General features: G+C 44.5%; 1 protein-coding gene across 1 annotated transcript; it reads left to right on the plus strand.

Moving 5' to 3' along the window:
- The first annotated feature begins 2,934 nt into the window (after window positions 1–2,934).
- CRYBB1 (crystallin beta B1) lies at window positions 2,935–17,498 on the plus strand. Its single transcript, XM_069620400.1, has 6 exons — window positions 2,935–2,972; window positions 4,359–4,535; window positions 7,532–7,650; window positions 10,274–10,406; window positions 13,709–13,851; window positions 17,139–17,498. Exons 2-6 carry the CDS (start codon window positions 4,380–4,382, stop codon window positions 17,326–17,328), a joined length of 741 nt encoding a protein of 246 aa, XP_069476501.1. The 5' UTR covers window positions 2,935–2,972; window positions 4,359–4,379; the 3' UTR covers window positions 17,329–17,498.
- The last annotated feature ends 3,731 nt before the right edge of the window (window positions 17,499–21,229 follow it).

The following is a 21,229-nucleotide window of genomic DNA, read 5'->3' on the forward strand; positions in this document are numbered from 1 at the left end:
ATAACAGGACTGATGGAATGAGAAACAAAGTCGACAGATATAGTAAATCATCAAGATGCAGCCATACAAATATATGTTGCAAATGGAGGTCAGCAGTCCTTTAAAGGAGCTAGGCAGACTTTCCAAGAAGACATTTAAACAAAGAAAGGCACAGTTATATGACCGCCCTACAACTGCTGATCCAATGTCAAATTTTACCTTTTAACTGTGGCTTCAGAGCACATCCAGTAGTCCATGGAATCCTCCAGAGACTCCTCAAACAGGGCATGTTCCTCCTCCAACTTGCTGTATGGCAGTCTTAAACAGTCTTGCTGTAAACCAAACGCACTTCATTGTTGTGGTGTAGAGAAGTGTGTGCGGTTTGTTGTGCTGTAGAGGTATGGTTGTGTTTAGTTCAGAGTTTGAGAGGTGTATGCAGAAGGGTGAGTTTTTAGTAAGGTTGGTTAGTGGCAGTGCCCGTTCCTACCCCCGCTGTTCTGACTAACTGTGGCTCATATCTCTACCCATGTTGTACATTCTAGTGTGCTGCAATTGCCACCCCTACGGTGTATGTAGAAGTGTGGGTTTTTAGTAGGGTTATTTAGTGGCAGTACCTTTTCTACCTCTGATGTTCTGGCTAAGTGCCGCCCATATCCCTTCCCCTTTAGTACATTATGGTGTGCAGAAATTATCACCCTGCGTGTTCCTCTAGGGGTGGATGTGTTCCCTGTTCCCTGCGGTCCATCCGTTTCAAGGTCGGGACATCTCTCGCCCCCTTTTCCATCTTAGGCCCCTACCACTGGTCGAATTAAGTTTGACCCATCTCCCTACCCTGTTTCCCCATTGACCCTGTATTTATTGCATCTCATTATGGTTTGACACCAATCCCATTGGAATAATTTGACCTTAACCCTCGTGGGATTCTGGATTAAAGTTAACAAAGTAGCCTTTATGTTGGCCATGGTGTACACAACCAATTTCCGCCATCTAGATATTTTATTAGAAGCTAAGGGAAAGTATTAGTGCTGCTGTCATACATAAATATGTAAATTAGAAATCATAAAATGAAGAAATAAATCTTCTACATCCCTAGTCTTATTCCATTTTTGGGCCAAAAAACTGAATATGACTAGGTATACAGAAAATGTATAGTCTTTATTTTATGTTTTTAATAGATCCACATGTTCAAATTAATCCAAATTGTATGGTATCTAACATTTAATTACATGGTCTTATAATAACCTCAAAATAATAGTAGGTGCATATTCTCAGTATTGATATACAGCAGAGGGGGTACTGGTGCCATTTGTGGAATTTGCTGACACAGTGTTGTTTAAATTTACCCCACTCCTGTAATTCATATAAAGCCTTATTTTTGTTTTAATTGTTTGACAGGGTCAAGGACCTGAACCTGTCAAGGGGGAATGGGTACCCCTCTCACCCTGTCATAGGAGGTCTAACAGGAGATTTGCCAAAGTCAGTCATGCCCCAGTGGATGGGTGAGGGGGTTGGGAAGGCCCCAGTCTCTGTCCACTTTACATTTGCCCAACAACAAAGGAAGTGCACCACTTTTGCTTTCCCCATACCTGCTGTACAACATCTATCCAGTGTTTTCTCTCTAGTATTTTGGGACTGCTGAGTCCATGGTTCATCACAGCGGAGACCCGATCCTAAGGCTCACCATAGAAAGGAGGGTGACTGTGATAAAGTTGGGAGTTGAGTGTAAAGTATTCAATGGAGTGGAGAGTAATAGAGTGAGAGAGTGGAGAGTAGCAGAGATGGGTGAGGAAAGTAGTAGAGGGAAAGAGCAGTGACTGGGAGAGTAGTAGAGAAGTGTATGTAGAGTAGTAGAGAGGGGAGTGAAGTGCAGTAGAGAGGGAGTAGAGAGAAGTAGAGATGGGCATAAGGAATAATAGAGAGCGAGGAAGAGTAGGAGCAGACAGAAGAACAACAGAGGGAAAGAGAGTGGAAGAGCGAGGAAGAGAAAGAGGAGAGTGGGACGAGGAGAAGGGATGAGAGTAGAAGGAAGGGAAAGGCAGGAAAGATCATCAGGGCAAGAAGCACGAGAGCGTGAGAGGAAAGACCGAGTGAGACCTGGGTGTTTGGAAGGGAATACTTCTTGATAATATTGCTATTGTGGCATCCCAGTTTAGCATCCATCTAGAAAAATCCTGGGGCGTAGTAAGCGACATAAGCCGGTTGCCTTAAGGCCCTCACGAGTAGCAAGCCAGATGTTTAGATAATATGGGTAACCTAGTGAAGACCTTGGGATTTAGGGAAGTCTGGCCTGGGGTGGAGGGAGACGGGGGAAGACCAGAGTGAAAAGTATGGCCCATAGTGAAAACATTTAATAAAAACTCTTGAGCCGTCTTGGTAGGTTATTGAGGCGATCTGTAACATTTGTTTGAGCTATTTTGCAATGAACATTTTACAAATTTTCCTTTGAAAATGCAAATGGCTAAAATCACAAGACAACACTGTTTAATAGGTATGTCACCTTAATATTTCATGAGACCACAAATAGTATAAACAGTCCTACTTTGGGTGAATTAATTAATAGGTCACATTTTTTGTTTTACTTCTTTTAGACTGTATGCAGTGTAGTACGTTACATTGCATTCCAATAGTGACCCACTTATCGGATCTAAAATGCCTGCCAATTACATGTGTTAAGGTTGAGAAGTATGTGCTGCTTAGGTATGACACGGAACGCTCCAAAACACACTGGTCAGGATTTTCTCCCATATGTGTTTAGTGTACAAGTTCAAAACAAAGCAAAGTGCTTGCTTCAGCTGCTGTGAATGGCCGCTGCTTCCAGCCCACTGACTGCACGGGATTTTGTGATGACTGGCAGCTTCACCAGCGACCCTGATGAGCTAACGCTTCTATTGTCCACCAGGCTACGCAGCCTGCTCTTGCCAGGGTATATATGTTGGGCCTCAGCGAACCTCCACCAACAAGCCCCGTAGCTCCAGCAGGAAACAGCTCCACAGGTAAGCAGTCATCCCGGGTTGCCATTAAGCAGGCGGCTGTTTGGTGCTGACAAGACTTAGAGAAACGTTGCACTATGGCACAATCCGACTGGACAACGCTCTGTGAATCAGGCTCTAACTTGGGTAGTGAAGAGTGCAGTATATCCTGCTAATTCTGTTTTTTGACTTCCGACTAGCGTGGGCGCTTCTAGAAGCCTCTGTAGTGGGGGGGAAAGCCATTATCAGGCTGAGTTTATTCAAAACAAAAATAAATATTCCCCCTTTAGAGTTTACTGCAGGCCGCTGATTTTTTTAACTCTAATGGAATGTCACGGTAGCACCAATTTTCAGCATAATCTCAAAGCTCAAGTCACCAACAGGACCCACGTTGCATAGAAAAGCAACGCATAGAAGGGCTCTTTATGTCCCTTCTATGTGTTCTTTTTTACAGGAACAGCAGTGGTGTGAACTAGTTTCCCGTTTGCATTCCTGACCCTAAAACAGGGATCCAAATGTTCCCTGTGAAATGCGCTTCCAGCACCCCCGCAGTTGTAGGCAGCCAATAATGCATTAGTGACCTGCCCGTTTTTCAGGATCTACAAGTGAAAAAATCCTATTGCACTTTTCTCACTTGAGGTATTCTTCGTGAAACAGGGTCAGTATTCGATTTTGGAGAACATGTTTACATTTTGCATGGTTGCAATCAGTACTCCAGGCAAGATTTTGAACTTGGCAGTAAAATGATTTTTTGGGGGAGTAAAAAATGTGAGTGCATTTCCAAACGGGAGTATTTTATAATCGAGTAAAAATATGTTTTAACTGGAAAACGGAAATGGCCTTGTAATCATTATTTCTTTGCACCTAGTTAGTCATGCATTTGTTTAGTTCATCTGAACAGGCAATAATAATAGTAGTTTCTTCCTGTGGCACTACATGCTGGTCCAAACATTTCCATGGAGCTATTTGGGTAAAAGCTGGGGCGCGATGTACTCCCTGTCTGCATCCCATTTTTTCTTAGGAGTATTTTTAGTCCCTATTTTTATTTTTGGGGAGTATTTGATGATTTTTAGGAAGTAAAAGTGGCTGATACACACCTTATCTGTACGGCTGGTTGCAATTGTAAAGGGAGACAGGAAGCAGTGAAGTTCATTCACATTGAATCAGCATACATCATACTTGCACATAAAAATAAATAAAATATCAATATCAATATCAATTGCACGTCTGTCTTTCATGATGTATTGGTGCCCCTGGAAAACACAGTTGGGGAAGATCCAATAAGGTGCCCAGGTCCTCTGCTTGGGTGGAGAGGCTCCTCCAACATTTCCTTCCTTAATATCCTTAGAATTTCTTTATTTGGGAATGTCTGTTGAAAACAATCTTCTAAATTCCGGTCTGTTTTTTCAGCTCTTCGCTAGAACATCCACCATGTCCCAGACCTCTAAAGCTGCTGCTGCCGCTGCGGCCGCCACCGCTGCCAGCCATGGCAGAGACTCCTCCAAAGAGAAGGGGGCACCTGCTTCTGTGCCTGTGCCAATCAGCAAGCCCAGCAAGGCAGCGGACTCTTCGGTTGGGACATACAAGGTAAGGAGAATGAAGGCCACTGCCCACCGGACTTGCATCTACAGTCCATTGTATGTAAAGCCTGCACAATGTTCAGTCAAGTGCCCTATCATACGAAACGCTTCAGAAATCCATGTAGAGGAATCGCTTTGTGAGCTAGTTTCTCTGATGTGGGTTAAATGTCTGCCCGCATGTGACAATAGCAAGGGTCCTCAACCCTGAGCTGGGGAACAGCTGAGCGCCATTTCTTTTCACCTTCAGTTTCCAGCTCGGATGGCTTCATAGTTTCCCCTTCACCCAATCCTAGATTTTTTGACAGCAACACTTTGCATCTACTTGCAGTTCGACCCATTTCAAATATATTTCGAAGCCTTTGTGTGCTTGCGGTTCCATGTCTTAAAATCGTGAAAAAAATGGCCGTGTATACAAAATCTCGCGGCAAAAATGCTGTGGTTTTGCCGCCACAATCATGTAAAGGATGCAGGGGACACCCCCACAACCCCCAGACCCATTGTACCATTTAAGGGGAATGGGGGACACCCCCGCAACCCCCGCTCCCCTTAAATGGCATAATGGGGTGCACCTTTACCGGGTCAAACCACAGCATTTTTGCCGCGATTTCTTTTACCAGAGACATTTTTGCAGTGATTTTATTACCTGATATCGTGCCTGAATGGAAAATGTTAGTGGCTAAAAAGCCAGGAAAGTTTACTGAATGTGACTCTTCATGACCCGCCGCAACTTTTACCTCTACATTTCACCACACAACCCACATCCTCCAGACTGCCCACTCTTCCACTTAGACACATGGCATCACACAGAAAATAGCAACTACCAGCTTGAGCTCACCAACACTCTAGGATTCTCACCCCCCACTCCCTCTCCTCCCCCTAACATCCCCTCCTGTTCACCTTTTCCTTCCAGAACCGTGCGCCAAGAGACTGACAAAATGGGCTCTGTACTTTGTTCCCTGGCTGCTGTGGGCAACCATCTTTAGTATTAAACATAGAGGAACACCACAGAAGGGACTGGGCCTGACAGGGGCAGAAAAAAGGCCCGGCCAGCACAAGTAAACTGACCTATATTTCCTAATCAGATTTGCGAAGAACATGTTTGAATGGTATCTGGATGCCTATTTCTGGGGACAATGCTGCATTTTAACCCACATTCAGCCAGAAACAATGACCAAAGCTAGCAGCTGCACAGAGCGTCAAGTCTTCAAATTGTACCACTTTGTCCCGCAAAACTACCCCCCACTGGCTGTTGGGCCAGCGTTTCAGGAATGTCCTTCTTGCCCTAGGCCAGTCCAAGCCCGAGCAGGGATGCTGTCTGTATCTGAGCCCATGCCCACAGTTGGTGATGGGCGCCTTTCAGGGGTGGACTGGCCTACAGGGAACTCTGGAGATTTCCCGGTGGGCCTCTGCACCCTGGGCCTCTTTTCTGTGGTATTTGCAAATGTTCTCATAGGAAAAGCATTGGGCTTGCTGAAAATGTGTCATATGGGGCCACTTTGAACTTTATTTCCAGGGCCTCTTTTGGTCCCCAGTAATTATTTCCAGGGCCTCTTTTAGTTCCCAGTCCAGTCCTGGCGCCTTTCACCACTGACTATGGTTTCTTGGTGTGTGATTCTAACAGTGCTGTATGAATCACAATGATAAGGATAGCCCTTCCTCTAACAATCTATATATGGCACACCTGATAGAAAAAAAAAACATTAAGACTCAGCTAATATTTGCCCTATCATGCATCCTGTCTGCAGCCAGGTTAACAATGGTTCATTGTCAATGCATCAAGTCTAAAATGGAAACCACTGAGAAATAAGTTGCTACCACTAAATTATCAAGGATTCTTTTGGGGTTAATTAATTTCATAATTGTTTTTGGTTCCATATTGTCATTGTAAAATCCAGTAGCAGGCTAGCTTAAAAACTAAAAATGTCTCTGACGGGTCAAGCCAAGAAAGTGTATGTCAGCCCTTGCTTTGATAAAGTCTGGTGTCATGCACAAGGGTAGGGTTTGGTGACCTGATGACTCCATGTTCCCTGGATAACACCAGACTATCATTGAATGAACGAATGCTTTCTTCGATGTACAGCTGTTGTGTATCTTCAATTGATTTAAGCACCTGATAGCAAGGGGTTGGAAAAGGAAAGCCCGGGTGTGGAAATATGCTGTCTGGGTGACATGCAACCATCTTGTCACTGTAAGGAGATAGTCTAGTTAACCTCATAAGACTGTGAAAATTGTTTAGCTCTGACCACAATTAAAACACGAAAGGAGTTTTTAATGGCAAGTTATCTTTATTTCTGAAAGGAAAGTTTGAGGAACTTTTACCCTAGCAAACCTAAAACATTACAATTGATAATGGGTAATCCTGAAAGTACATAGTACATGGCTACACTTGTATAAGCACCTCAAGGGGCTCCCAGATTGGAGAGAGTGTAACTTCATGACAGGGCCCCATTTCCCCCTGGCAGTAAAACCTAAATGCCCAACACGACCAATGCAAGGATTTATCTAATTCCTGGCGAAGTTCCATTTTACAGAAAACTCTCCCTTAAAATGGGGCCACATTTGGTGTTTGTGGGGCCAGAATTGCACCAGTTGGTGCCCACGTTCTTGATGGCACCATAGGTGACTGCCTTTTGTTGCTTTATCACAGCACCGGCCCTGCTCTTCAGACTCCTGCTTGAGGACACACCATGGACCCCGCCACCTTCCCGCTCTTTTCCCACCTGCGGTCCTCATATGTTAGCAATGGAAAATGCGAGCTATAGCTCCTCACATTTCACATGTACTTTTCATGCTGTGCTTTGCCGTGTGACCTCCCTTGTTCTGTATTTGGGCCTGGTACTGCGCAGAGTACTCAGGTTCCTCTTGATTATATTAAGCAGTCCAATGCCCATGAAAACCATTAACATATTGTTAGAGATTTGCTTCTTGTAATAAAGCCATCTCTCAGAGACACTACATGGAGAAATGGGGTAATGAATTTGTGTTGCAATGTTTGTATTGCAGATCGTAATTTTCGAGCAGGAGAACTTCCAGGGGCGGCACTTGGAGCTGGTAAACGAGTGTGCCAGCCTTGGGGACCGTGGGTTCGACATAGTGCGCAGTGTGATTGTGGAATCTGGACCGTAAGTGATCTCTATCTGTAACCATCCTCTCTCGATACGGTTTCTTCGGTCTAGTGTACACGTCACAAGTGAACGGTAGCAATGCAGATGCCTCCTGGGACCACAGTTTACTGGTCTTACAAGTTAAAAGTTGTGTCCCTTTTCTTGCATGTGCAAATAACACAAAAGCTACCTTTTTCCGAGTCTCTTTTACAAGGAAAAGATGGGTCTGTTTTGGCCTCCCTGGGGGACGTAGTGATTCTGGGAAATTTGCGTTAGATCGGATAGGAGTCGGATAGTGAGGAGTGGAAATTATCAGGCCATCACTTGATCTGGGTTGCTGGTAGCAATGACAAGTGACACGACCACCGGCCTTGTACCTCTGCTGCAAAGGAGTAGAGGGACTCTTTTTCAGGGGAGAAAGAGGTAACCCCTCCTCCTTAGCCTCTCCATTGAGACACAAGTCAATTCATTTTCTGAATGAAATTAATTAGTGATTTCATTTCTGTGATGGCAGGTGCACTAATACTCTCAGAGGCCTAGCACACCCACCTGGAGCAGGGCCAAGACCACCAAGCAGGCTTCGCAAATGTACTTGGAACCATCTCCCTAAGAGGTTGGGATTGAATCTGTGTGCAGAATGGTCAACGGCTTTTGACTCAGTGCTCTTCCTTGTGAGCAACCACGTCCCTTTTCTTTAAGAACTTTTTTAGCTGTCTTCTGTAGCAGGAAAGCAAGGGTCTGTGCCCCCTCCCCCCACACCATGATGCCAAGAACAGTGGGAACTCTTGCTGTATGCAACATGTTCTTTGATTTTCCTGTAGGCGTTGGGCTGTGACATGTGTTATGGCAATTCTTCCCATACATGCCAACAATATTCATTCCATTAGGGATGTGCTAGTCCAGCCTTGGTTTTAATTTTACACTCTGGGATTTTCAGTCCAGGGATTATAATGGGGAAATACAGGACTACAAGGCCCAGAATGCTAAATCAAAACCAGGATTGGACTAACGTTTTCCGAATGTAATGGATAATGTTGGCATACGTGTCATTACAAAGATTATCCAACTATGAAAGAGATCCTTGCTGAATCGGATAGACATAGTTTACTAATAGCAGTCGTTGTCATATCTGGTATGTACATATTGCCAACGTTTGAAAGGCCTTTTTGCCATCCCCTATTACTCAGATCGAAAAGGAATATACATAAATCCCAAAGTGCGCAAACATGACAGCGTCCCACAATGGGATGTTTTTGCAGCTGCAAACATTTTGATCCAAGCCATTGCTAAATTTCAGTAGCGTTCCTGTCCATTTCACGACCCAAAGAACCCAAATACAAGTTAACATGAGTGTTAGAGCTAATGGCGCCTTGCCCTACAATCGTCTTTTAAAGTGGTGGTAGGAAACAGTGAAAGATTTGCTGCAGACTGGTCCCTTTGCAGAAGAAGTGCACAGAACACGAATCGGCCACTTCACATTTCTATTCCTGGAAGGTAGCAGGGCGTCTCGAGCCATTCATCATCTAATGGTCCACTGGTTGGGCATCGCTTGTCTAATAATGCCCTTCCCAGGAGGATTTGTTTGCCTGCTGCGCTGCTAAAAGCAAGAAAGTGCTCAGTACGTGGGCTATTTTCGATCCAAAACAGATGTACTTTAAAGTTTCTCGCAGCCAGGCGACCTTAAGGTCCACCTGTAGCATAATAGCAAAGTCGCTTTGCCTCACGCCAAGCCTATTGGACATTTTGCAGAACTTAGCTGGCTGGCAGATAAAGGGGTGTGGGACCCAAAGCAAGACTAAACACCTTTAGCAACAATTACAGAGCAAGTTTTCAGTAAAGAGGGCAAATTGAAAAGAGGAAATGGCTGTCGAAAATTGATGTTCACAGCTGTTAATCATGTGGGCTGCTTGGCCAGAAAGGGAAGTTAATTTAGGTCCAAAGCAAAAATAACAAAAGGCATTACGCTGCTGTATTTTCCATTCCCTTTGCTCATGTATGGCAGTAATACTGTTCTATTGATAATGTCAAACATGCAATCGCAGTTTCTACAGTATGGGCCTCATCACGAGTTGGGCGGTAACGCTGGCGCTAATAGCGCTGGTGCTATCTGCCCTACCGCCAAACCCACCGGCGCTATCAGCGCCGGATCACGGGTTTGGCTGATTTGGAAATCCCCATTCCCCATTGAGCCCATTCGAGAATGCCCCATTCCCCATTGGGCTCAATGGGGATATTTTGCGCTCATACCGCCGGCGGATTTCCCGCCGGCGGTATGAGCGTGAATTTTCGGCTGATTTCCCCCAGCTCAGAGCTGGGAATGAATCCACCAAGCCCTTGATTTGGCGGACCCTTAAATCCGGCGGTAACAGCGCTACCGCCGGATTTAAGGGTTACCGCCAAACTCGTGATGAGGCCCTATGTCTAATTTCGGACACGCGGTCAAACAATTTATGGCGTACATTTTTAGATTCAGTTAATTTCTGTCAATTTAACGCGAGGTGTTGTTTGCCTGGCAGAAATAAATGGTGTTAAAATGTTCCTTCTTGTCTCCTTCTTTTGTGTTACCAATGTGTTGTTCTTTCCAACGCCTTTCCACATGTGTGTGCGACCTGGGTCTTCCCTGCGGTGGCCATCTTTCCAGCTGGGTTGGCTATGAGCAGTCAAACCTCCGTGGGGAGATGTTTATCCTGGAGAAGGGCGAGTATCCTCGTTGGGATACCTGGTCCAACAGCTATAGGAGCGACTGCTTCCTGTCCCTGCGCCCCATCAGAATGGTAAGCATCCAAACCACCTCTTCATATTCATCTTCAAATGAAGGAGTCTTCGAACAAGGTCATAGTAGCATCGCTTATTGAACAATAAATAATAGTCGACATTTTCACTCTTTCATTATTTTCAACCCTTTGACTGCTTTGACTGTCTACGTCACCATGGGCCCAGCGAGCAATGGATCACTAATAAATTGTTGCCGCAGTTGCTGGTATTTGGGGGGCTGGCGGGGGTCACCGATCATGCACAATTTAGAAGCCATCCGGGCAAGCCAGGATCTAGTTTTGTATGCATACGTCCTAAGGACAATGAAAGGGTTAATGATATAGGGAGGAAGATTCTCTGACCCCCCCCCCCCATTATTCCCTTTTTAGAAAGACAGCATCTATTAGTTGACTCTGAGGGGGGCTCTCACATATCACACATATCTCTCCATCCTTCCACTAACTAGCAGATTATTGTAGCGGTGCTGAGCCTTGAGGCGTGCATATGTGTTGCTATGTTGTGTTTTGAAAGATGGCAGTGTATCTTAATCAATTAGGTGTATTTGCTGATAAACGGTGCTAGTTGTTTTAAGACAATAATAAAATAATGGTGACGGAAAAAAGGAAACGCAGTCTGTGAATCTGCATAGGTCGGTTTTCAAGCTGTGTTGTCAAACAGTCAAACATGTATTCATAGGTGCCCTTCTGCGAGAATGAACACAGCAAAAATGGCATGTTCTTTGGGAAGGTATCCACTCGAGAGTCAGCAGCCACACTTTAGCTCACTGTACCTTTCACAGAAGGTAAATATCCATTTGCATATCAGTCTTTGTCTCACCCACATGGGCAGACCAGCATGGCAATTCCCCTCTGAACAAGAGTACCAACAGCAACCCCAAACACGTGTTTCAGGCTACTCAGGCCTCATCAGGGAGGTGGAGCTGTGTTGTCAAACAGAAAAGACAGTCACTGGTCAAAACCAGGCGTACAAGCAAACCCCACTGCCCACTGCCAGGGTGTCTCTTTCCCGGTCATAAAACACAATTAATGGAATGAGCCCCCTCTCTCAACATTCCCCCTACACTGATAAATAACTGTCTGTGGCATATCATGTAAGTTGTAAGATAATATTTTCCAAATGTGGTTAGGAATCCCAGCCACAGCCTGTTACATTTGCATTCAACACCAAAAGCAAGTTCAAGAGTGAGCTTGGTTAGGAGATAGGATCTGTTTACAACAGGAATTATTCTTTCTGGTTGATAATAAAGGTAAACTGATGGAATCTTTTTACAAAACGATTAGGTTGAGGAAAACATCCTCCACCCATCTCCCATCTCATGGAACTTGAAAATGTAGCAACAGGGAAGCGAAGACCCCCTGGTTCAGCATTCCATAGCCAGGTGCCCTGATTCGTGGAATTTTTAGCACAGTGAAAAGTGACTTTGCACTGGTGCACTGCCAACAAACACCCTGATTCACACATCGGTGCTAAAATACACTTTGGACCGCTCTGTGAATCAGGGTGTTTGTTGGCAGTGCAGTCGCTTTGGACTAGCGCGGACCGGGGGATCGAACCTTTGTTGCTCAGCGTCATCTTGCTTCCAAGCAAGCGCGTTGCCCCTAGGCTGTCCTCCCGAGTCCCTTTGCACCGCGCAAAAAGTTCCATGAATCAAGCCCACAGTCTCTGAATGTAGTTTATGTACATCAGACTTAAGGGATATTATTTCACCCAGCATAAATAAATCCGGGGCTAACACAGGTAGAAAATGAAATTGCTTTACAGGTACCAACATTTGTTCAGCTACAGACTGATACAATATATGGCGCCTGATTCACACGCTCTATAATCGTGCAACCTGATTGAAAAAGGCTTTCTGAATCAGGCCCATTATGTTTAATTGTTTTATTATGTTTAAAGTGTAAGTATATTTTCTTGTGAGAGGTGTTGCGTTATGATTCACTTAAGGCCCATTAGACTCTGCAGTGTGCTTTATTACATCTGTACGTTTTAATGGAGATGTATAACACACTTAACGAGTGCATGTGTACAGTTTGGTTACTGATCGCTAAAAGCAACGGTGATGCTGTTTGGCAGACCTGAGTTGGACACTCCCTTTAAACATGCATTATTTAAGCCAACAGGTAGAGCACTTAGCCGACGTACAGCATTAGCTTTCAGAAATGGCTGTGCGTCCCAAGTTAGAATGGCACTCGGCCCAGTAGTTATTCTTGCGCAGAATGTTAAAGGGCCAATTCAGAAATCCTGCTGCAAGCAGTGCAGGGTGCTCATCCCATCCTTCTCTTGCAAGGATTCTGCATGAGTGCCATGATGCACAGAGGGGACCTGCGCGTAGTAAGAGGGCCAGGCTGTGTGCGCATGTGACGCGTCGCACAGCCCTTCGTGGTATCTAGATGTGCGGTTTTGGCCCATCTCTCAGGTCAGCATCAGGCTCGGACTGGCCTATAGGGCAATAATAGACCCATGGCCGAACCAAAAACACAAAATGCTAGTGTGTGTCAGTTTTTTGGTCAAAGTGGGACACGTTTTTGGCCAATTTGAGCCAGTTTGATGAGTTAATTCACTCTGCGGCTAGTAGTTTTGAACAGTGTTGCTGAAGAAATATTCTTAAAAATACACAATTTGCATCACACTTTGTGAAAAAAAGACCCTTTGGTTACTATTAATACAGTGTCACAAAAGGAATGAAAAGCCATCTGCATCTGTGGGCCCCTTTTTCATTGGTGCCCGAGACAATTCTATGACCCTGGTCAGCATTGACCCTAAGCATCCATGTGGATGGATGGTCGGGCCTGCTGACCTCAGCATGTCCAGAGCCCTGTGTCCAAATTGGTACTGGGAGTAAATCCCAGATATTGGACCGGGGAGAGCATCCCACTAAAAGAGCAGGTGTGCATTTCCACCCTTGGTTGCCACAAATGCACGCGTTGTTTTTGTTCTGCCTGTGTGAGCTGTTGAATGTAGTAAATTAGAAAAACCCTTTGTAAATCTGTCCCTAATCATTTTATTTTGAATACAAAGCTGACTTTTTAGCAGACTTTAAATCCTGTGCTCTTTCTGTAATAGATTAATAAGGCTTTACTAGAAGAGTAAGTATGCTTTGGAATTATTTTGATGAAACATCCAAAATGCATTGCTGGCTATTGGGGCATTGATGCTAGAGTCACGGTTCATAAGGGTCCCAACCTTCTTAGCAGAGTTCCCACTGAGTCTGTGCCCACAAGCGTTGAGATCACTGACCCATGCCAAATACTAAGCATGCCTCACAGACTATCCGTTGCCTCGTTCTGTTTGCCCCCTGCAGGACAGCCAAGAACATAAAATCGCCCTGTATGAAACCGCTGACTTCAAGGGCAACACGATGGAGATCCACGAGGATGACGTGCCGAGCCTGTGGGCCTACGGATTCTGTGACCGTGTGGGAAGCGTGAGAGTGCCCAGCGGAACGTAAGTCTGGTCCTTTCCTCGCCTCTGCGCTCTGCCTTATGGGAAATGCTCGTGCCCGCATTCTTCCCCTCCCGCTACGTCCTGTGTTCTACCTATGACATCGGACATGCATTACTCACATAATGACGAATGCAAATATGTAGTTTAAATGATTCTCACATTCTCAATAGACAACAGGGCAAGAACCTCAGAGCAGGTTGCTTCTGCATTAAAGGGACGTGTGTGAACCTTGAAGGTTAAGCATTCAGTCGCAAAGGGTGGCATTTTTTACTAATACTGCACCATGGATTCCACTTTCACTGCTACTGAGATGTCTGCTCGTGCCCGCTACTGTTTGATGTGTTCGCTCTGGAACTAGGAAGCAGCCTGGGTTCTAGCCCTGCCCTTGGCACCTGAATACAAACTGTGCGGGATTCTGAAATCAGAAGTATGTGCTCTGTTGACAAAAAGCAATACACTCTACATTTCCCCCTTCCAATCCCGGCTACAGTCCTGTAATATGATCTCAGCTACCAAACCACACGGCAGTTTTTTCTACGCCAGCATTTCATCTGCGCGATGCGCCTCCTCCACGCCCAGCATTTCATCTGCGCGATGCGCCTCCTCCACGCCCAGCATTTCATCTGCGCGAAGCGCCTCCCCCACGCCCAGCATTTCATCTGCGCAATGCGCCTCCTCCACGCCCAGCATTTCATCTGCGCGAAGCGCCTCCTCCACGCCCAGCATTTCATCTGCGCGAAGCGCCTCCTCCACTTCGTGACCGGTTCAGAGCACGATGAAAAACTGCAGCCTAAAAACCGCATGTCGGGAGGGGGGAGGTTGGGTCTCCCGCATTAATCCATAGCAAATACATATATTAAATATACAATGGGAAAAACTCTGACACAAAGCTGGGTGATTATTGGTGCAATTGTCTGATGGGTATATTAACACGCCCGCGCCCCAAAATGGATGCACCCCTGTCTATAACTGCCACATAAGTTGCACCTTCATAACCCCCCCTTCCCCTAGCTGAGTAGTGCCTGCCACTCCTGGATCATGGATGCTTCAGTGACGCCACGTCAGCACTAAATACTCAACTCCCTATGGTCATTGTTCATTGTTGCCAAGGTATAATGCTTGAAAGGATCCACAGAATGGTCCACCTTTACTAGTGCCTTGTAGAACCCACAGTCTCTACCAGCGATCAGCATCAGCAACATACGTGTGGTATGCTCTCTGCCCTCGCGCCGGGCCTCAGTCAGTTGCACCTCCCCGTGGGTTCCTCACACAGTCCCTTCAAGTTGAAGATTTGCCTCAAGCATTTTCCTCCGACTTCTAAAACGGAAACGGCAGTCCTCAAACCCAAACCACCACACGCCTCTGCTTGCTCCTCGCTGCTAGAATTAGACCTCTTCCTAGGTCATGGTAGCTGGAAACTGCAGTCCAAAAAACCCAAACCACACGCCTCTACTTGCTCCTCGCTGCTAGAATTAGACCGCTTCCTAGGTCATGGTAGCTGGAAACTACAGTCCAAAAAAGCCCAAACCACACGCCTCTACTTGCTCCTCGCTGCTAGAATTAGACCGCTTCCTAGGTCCTGGTAGCTGGAAACTGCAGTCCAAAAAACCCAAACCACACGGCTGTACTTGCTCCCCCCTGCTAGAATTAGACCGCTTCCTAGGTCATGGTAGCTGGAAACTGCAGTCCAAAAATCCCAAACCACACGCCTCTACTTGCTCCTCGGAGCTAGAATTAGACCGCTTCCTAGGTCATGGTAGCTGGAAACTGCAGTCCAAAAAACCCAAACCACACGCCTCTACTTGCTCCTCGCTGCTAGAATTAGACCGCTTCCTAGGTCATGGTAGCTGGAAACTGCAGTCCAAAAAACCCAAACCACACGCCTCTACTTGCTCCTCGCTGCTAGAATTAGACCGCTTCCTAGGTCATGGTAGCTGGAAACTGCAGTCCAAAAAACCCAAACCACACGCCTCTACTTGCTCCTCGCTGCTAGAATTAGACCGCTTCCTTGGTCATGGTAGCTGGAAACTGCAGTCCAAAAAACCCAAACCACACGGCTCTACTTGCTCCCCCCTGCTAGAATTAGACCGCTTTCTAGGTCATGACAGCCGGAATCTGCAGTCCTCAAACCCAAACCACACGCCTCTACTTGCTCCTGCTGCTAGAATTAGACTACTTCCTAGGTCATGGAAGCCGGAAACAGCAGTCCTAAAAACCCAAACCACACGCCTCTACTTGCTCCTCGCAGCTAGAATTAGACCACTTCCTAGGTCACGGCTGCAGCCCAAGTTCTCACTCTTTTTGCTGCACTGTGTGTTTTTGGCTTGTTTAACTCATGTTTAGAACAACGTTGATGGTCGCATTCTATATCCCAATGGATGCAGTGTTCTATGTAAATGCATAAAGTCATTCACTTTATCTAGATTTGATATGAACACATTAAAATTATTCTTATGTCAAACTATCAGGCCTATAGTTTAAATCTTTTGGCTGTAAAGGAATTACTTGAAAGGAAATGTGGACAGTCACAAATCAAAATGAGTTCGCTTGAAAGGCTGTAAACAGGCTGAAAGTTCAAACTCTGTAAATATTTTCAAATCGTTTTTGGTCGGGGAAATGGGAAGACATTATAAGAGTTTCCGTGGGTGATATTCGGTACACACATCTTCTTTCAGATACTCTAGGAGCGGAAGTAGAGTGGTTTTCTAAAAGAACAGCTGTGTTTCAAACTCATCGTGTGCCCGATTCTCAAAGATCTGCAGTGGAGCAAATTATGAAAGGGCCATCAGCACCTCACATTTTCCGAAATCTAGAGCCAATCGTCACGTGCCTGATACTCCTCTGAGGTGCCCTTGATCAAATTATGCACGATAGCCTTTGTAAGACGCTCCTGGCATCTCCTGATTTGCCCCAGTTTTAGGTTTTGTGTATCAGGTCTGAGGTAGCAGGGGCAAATCTCAATTGCTCACTGACTTCTAATGTTTTCTAGTGCCCAATCATTTCAAGCTTAAGTTTTCAGCCATGATTACTATATTATATCAAGGCTACGTGGTCATGGTTACTGTTTCCATCAAAGTGTTTCAGGCAAAAGCTATTGCTTTGAAAAATATCTATTGAGAACTAGTTGGGGGAATCCTGCTCATGCAAATGTCACACTGGTTAAAAGTTTTACCCGGGTTTGATGGCTGATGTTATGCTATTTCGGCTGAATTAATGTATTGTTATAAAGCACTCCCCAAAATGAGCCCCACGTTCTTTAAGGTGTACGTTTCGCTTCTTCCTTACAGTTGGGTCGGATACCAGTACCCTGGCTACAGAGGCTATCAGTACCTCTTTGAGCATGGCGACTACAGGCACTGGAACGAATGGTCCGCTTTTCAGCCCCAGATGCAGTCCATCCGCCGTATCAGGGACATGCAGTGGCACCAGAAGGGATGCTTCTCTATCCCCCCCACTGCCCCCGCAACCACCAAGTGAGCCAACCGCAAACTCCTGACGGCTGGCAGAGCTCCTCCTGGAACTATTCTTTCAATTTAACATCACTGCATTTTTTTTTATCTGCCCTGTCAGCTGGATTACTGTATATTGCACATTTATTGGATGTAATTTACTTCATGATGCAAACAAAATAAAAAATAAAACAAGAAGCACTTGACTCAGACATTTCTGTGCAAACTGCATTCACAAGTACAAATTCACCATTACCAACTGAACCCTTCATTCTTCTGCGGTCGATACATTTAGTATGGGTGATAATAACATCTACTATCACAGTGCTTGGAAGTAGGAAGAATTTGATATATGATATGTGGTAGTAATATCATTGCTATTATTATCATTAGTAGTAGTCTGTTGTTCCAGTATCCTGGTTTAGTAATCATTAACTGAGAATGACCTTCCCAATAAGGTTAATTTTTAGTCTCCTTTCCTTTACAACTTTTCATAAAAATATAAATAAACTGCTAGTCTGATATTGAAAGTCATTAAGGAGTTTCACAACTATATAGACTTATCTTCCTTCCTCATAAAGTCCTAGCACTCTGAGATGACAGTCAGCATTACATTTTGCCTCCAATCCAAAACAATCCTGATATACTACTCCGACCCCTAAAATATCATACATGTTGCTTTTCTCCCCAAGACAACCTAGTCTGCAACGAGCTAAATTGCAAGGCAGAGAGGTGGAGCACATTTGTCAAAATGGCCGACGTGTGCTACCTTTGGTGCCTCCTGCACAAGGTTTTATCACCTAAATGTAAACTAAATGGGAATAGGGAACTCTTTTGTAAAATCCAGTTATCTGGAAGAGATCCTTCACTGGGGCATTGTAACAGAGAAGGCCCCTGATGTGCCTGGAGCTGTCCCCATTGCAAATGACTCCCCAATTCCCCAAGAGTACAGCAGGGTGGTGTCTCACGAGGTAAACTGCATAAACATACACTAATTCATTTCCATGCAAAATATATTTATACTGTATTATGCATAGAGAAACGCACAGGCATAGAGGCTATTCAATAGCCTAAGTAATAGAGATCTACAATTCAAATAAATGTATTAATATGAACAGCGGCAAGAACATGTATCAATAGTTAAAAAAAAGACATAGATAATACATTATAAATAACGACTAATATAAATCACTTCAATCTAGCTGACTACAATTTGCAAAGAGACAGCAATAAAGTTCATCAGAAAGTATGGCTTGCATAAATGTCAAAATACATATGAACAGATTAATATATCGTAAATGCAAGTCTAATATGATCTGCAACATACAGCATAAAGTGCAATTTATTATAATGAAAACACTATACCAATGGAATAATATACAGACCACATATTAGAGCCTTTCATGTCTCTCAAAGATCTTATAACAATGGCCAATAGTCACCATACACCTCTAATATTGATCTCTAAACATTCGTAGAGGACCAAGTGTCAACTATGAGGTGGTTATGGGAACAAAAACCAATTTATTTTCTAAAAGTTCCGAACTAGATGTAAATAGCGAACACCATCCTTTCAATATAGTTTAGACAGACAACACAATTATTTCATCCAATGTTGTCCGTCTTCTTCAGGATATACGAAACCACTCAGTCTCTTCCTATGTATGGATTATCTTCAGGGTAGAGATGGTGCTGTAACGAAGCGCTTATGCATTTTCCTCACTAGTGCGAAGAGATCTACAAAAATAAATAACAAAACATCCGTAATCACCCTTTGTGAGTTAAAAATGATTTAACCACTCCAATACATTATAACCAACACGTTCTTTAAATCACAATGTATAGTTTATATGCCTCTCATCTGGATGGCCTTTATCTCATTTTAAAACAACGGTAAATCAATTACCTTAAATAATGTTAGAACGTGGGTACTCCCCATCATCCCTAATTGTTCAGTCTATGTTGCTGGACAATAAATCTCCACAAGCAACAAAAGAAGAAACACACCCAGACAATCCGAGGTAAAAACCTTCCAATTACACTGTAGTGTAAGAACTATTCATTAAAAACATGTGTGCCACACACAGTACATACCTGTGTCCCAGAGTGCACAGCTCAGTATCCCCAGCAAAGCCGTCACTTTGAGCCCCCATGGCAGTTCTTACACTGTGAATTCTCAGTGCCAAATAATTGAAAAGCATCTGGGGAGCAACAGACATACAGAATGTTATTAGAAAGCGCCTCCCTCTGGCATAATCCTGGTCTTCAAATTGCTAATAGGAGATTGTACTGGCATAGTTGGATTTCAAGGGGAATACTTGAGATAGGGGATGTGCGGCGGGATGGACGAATGGTACCTTTTGAGGAACTGCAATGGTTATATGGTCTGAGCAATAGAGAGAGTTAGATTCATTGGACTAGGTATGTTATCTATGCCAATAAAGGATGAAACCAGCAGGGTGTGCTATTTTTGCTTCATCACCACATATGGTATCCACATATGTTAAGCTAATGCCCGTGGATCCTCTCATTGATGACTCCTGGAAAAAATGGTGACATTTTGGATAAGGAATGAGGCCAGATAGGACGAGTAGGTTTTAGGAGTAAGTTGGATCTGAATTTGAGATTTACACATCAGAGAGTTTTGGGACGTCTGTACTGGACTCCGGTGCGTATGCATGGTTTAGGCTTGATTGGAAATGCTGTTTGCTGGGGTTGTGGTAAGGAGAGGGTTACTCTTATGCATGTGTTGAGGGATTGTTTGGTGGGATGTATTGGACAGAAGGGATACAGTATTATCAATGACCTGTCCTAGGATGCCTTTGCAAGTCCTTTTACTAGCCAATAGAGGCCGGTGTAAGATTGCTAGGCAGTATAGTCAATGGATTGACAAAGTGCTAGCAGTTTCTGTAAAGCAAATATTAAAATTGTTTAAAACAAGGAAAGAAACGCGAGTGGAGAGTTGGGTGAGTGAGGTGCAAGTGTTATCTGACTTTGAGAAGTTCTTGTTTCAAAAACTAAATAAAGAGGATGATTACTTAGACCTCTGGACACCTTTTCACAGCCTCTATGGTGGGTAGGTATTTAATCACTTGCATGAGAAGTAGGTTAGTGGAGGATTTCTGGTTGGGGGGAGGGTATGTGTGCATTTATTTTAATTTTTAGTTATTTATTTTTCTCTTTTTCTTTTCTCTTTCTTTTTTTCGATGTTGTGTCACCGTTCAATGTGTTCTGTGGGTATTATGTCCAAGGACAATGGGCCTCATTACACGGTAGGCAGTAACCATGGCGCTATTAGCGTCATGATTGCCGCCTGTATTTTACCGTGTCCGCCTTGGTGGATGGCGGAATTACCGCCCTACTCCAAGGTGAGCGGGGGCGGTAATTCCCCATTCACCAAGGCACTTCCCCATTCCCATTTTTGCCCCCATAGGGCATAAAGGGAATGGGGAAGGAGCTAATTACGGTACCGCAAATTGCGGTACCGTAATTAGCACCAAGGTCCCTTTGCGGCACCCTACTTTAACGGCTGGTAAAAGCAACCGTTAAGGTCGGGTCCCGCAAAGGGAACTCGTAGTAAGGCGGTAAGGGTTTACCGGTACCGGTGCCCTTACCGGTACCGGTAAACCCTTACCGCCTACCGTGTAATGAGGCCCAATGCATGTTAGTGGGGATTGTGCCATATCACAGTTACTATAGTACAAGCCTGTATCATAGGATTCTTAAGTTGTGTTAGTGTATTCATTGATTGTTCAGAAAGGAACTGTAACTCAGATATTACATCAATGCTTGTATTAGTTACTTGTTGGTTATATTGTAAAATTAATAAATAAAGTGTTTAAAAAAAAAGAAAGCGACACAATGCTATCTGTATGGAAGTGCTAACTAAAGCAACCAAAGGTAGCAGGTGCCCACAAAAGGGAAAGCTG

Source organism: Ambystoma mexicanum, chromosome 10 (assembly GCF_040938575.1).
Source record: "Ambystoma mexicanum isolate Mex_15411 chromosome 10, UKY_AmexF1_1, whole genome shotgun sequence".
Lineage (NCBI taxonomy): Eukaryota > Metazoa > Chordata > Amphibia > Caudata > Ambystomatidae > Ambystoma > Ambystoma mexicanum.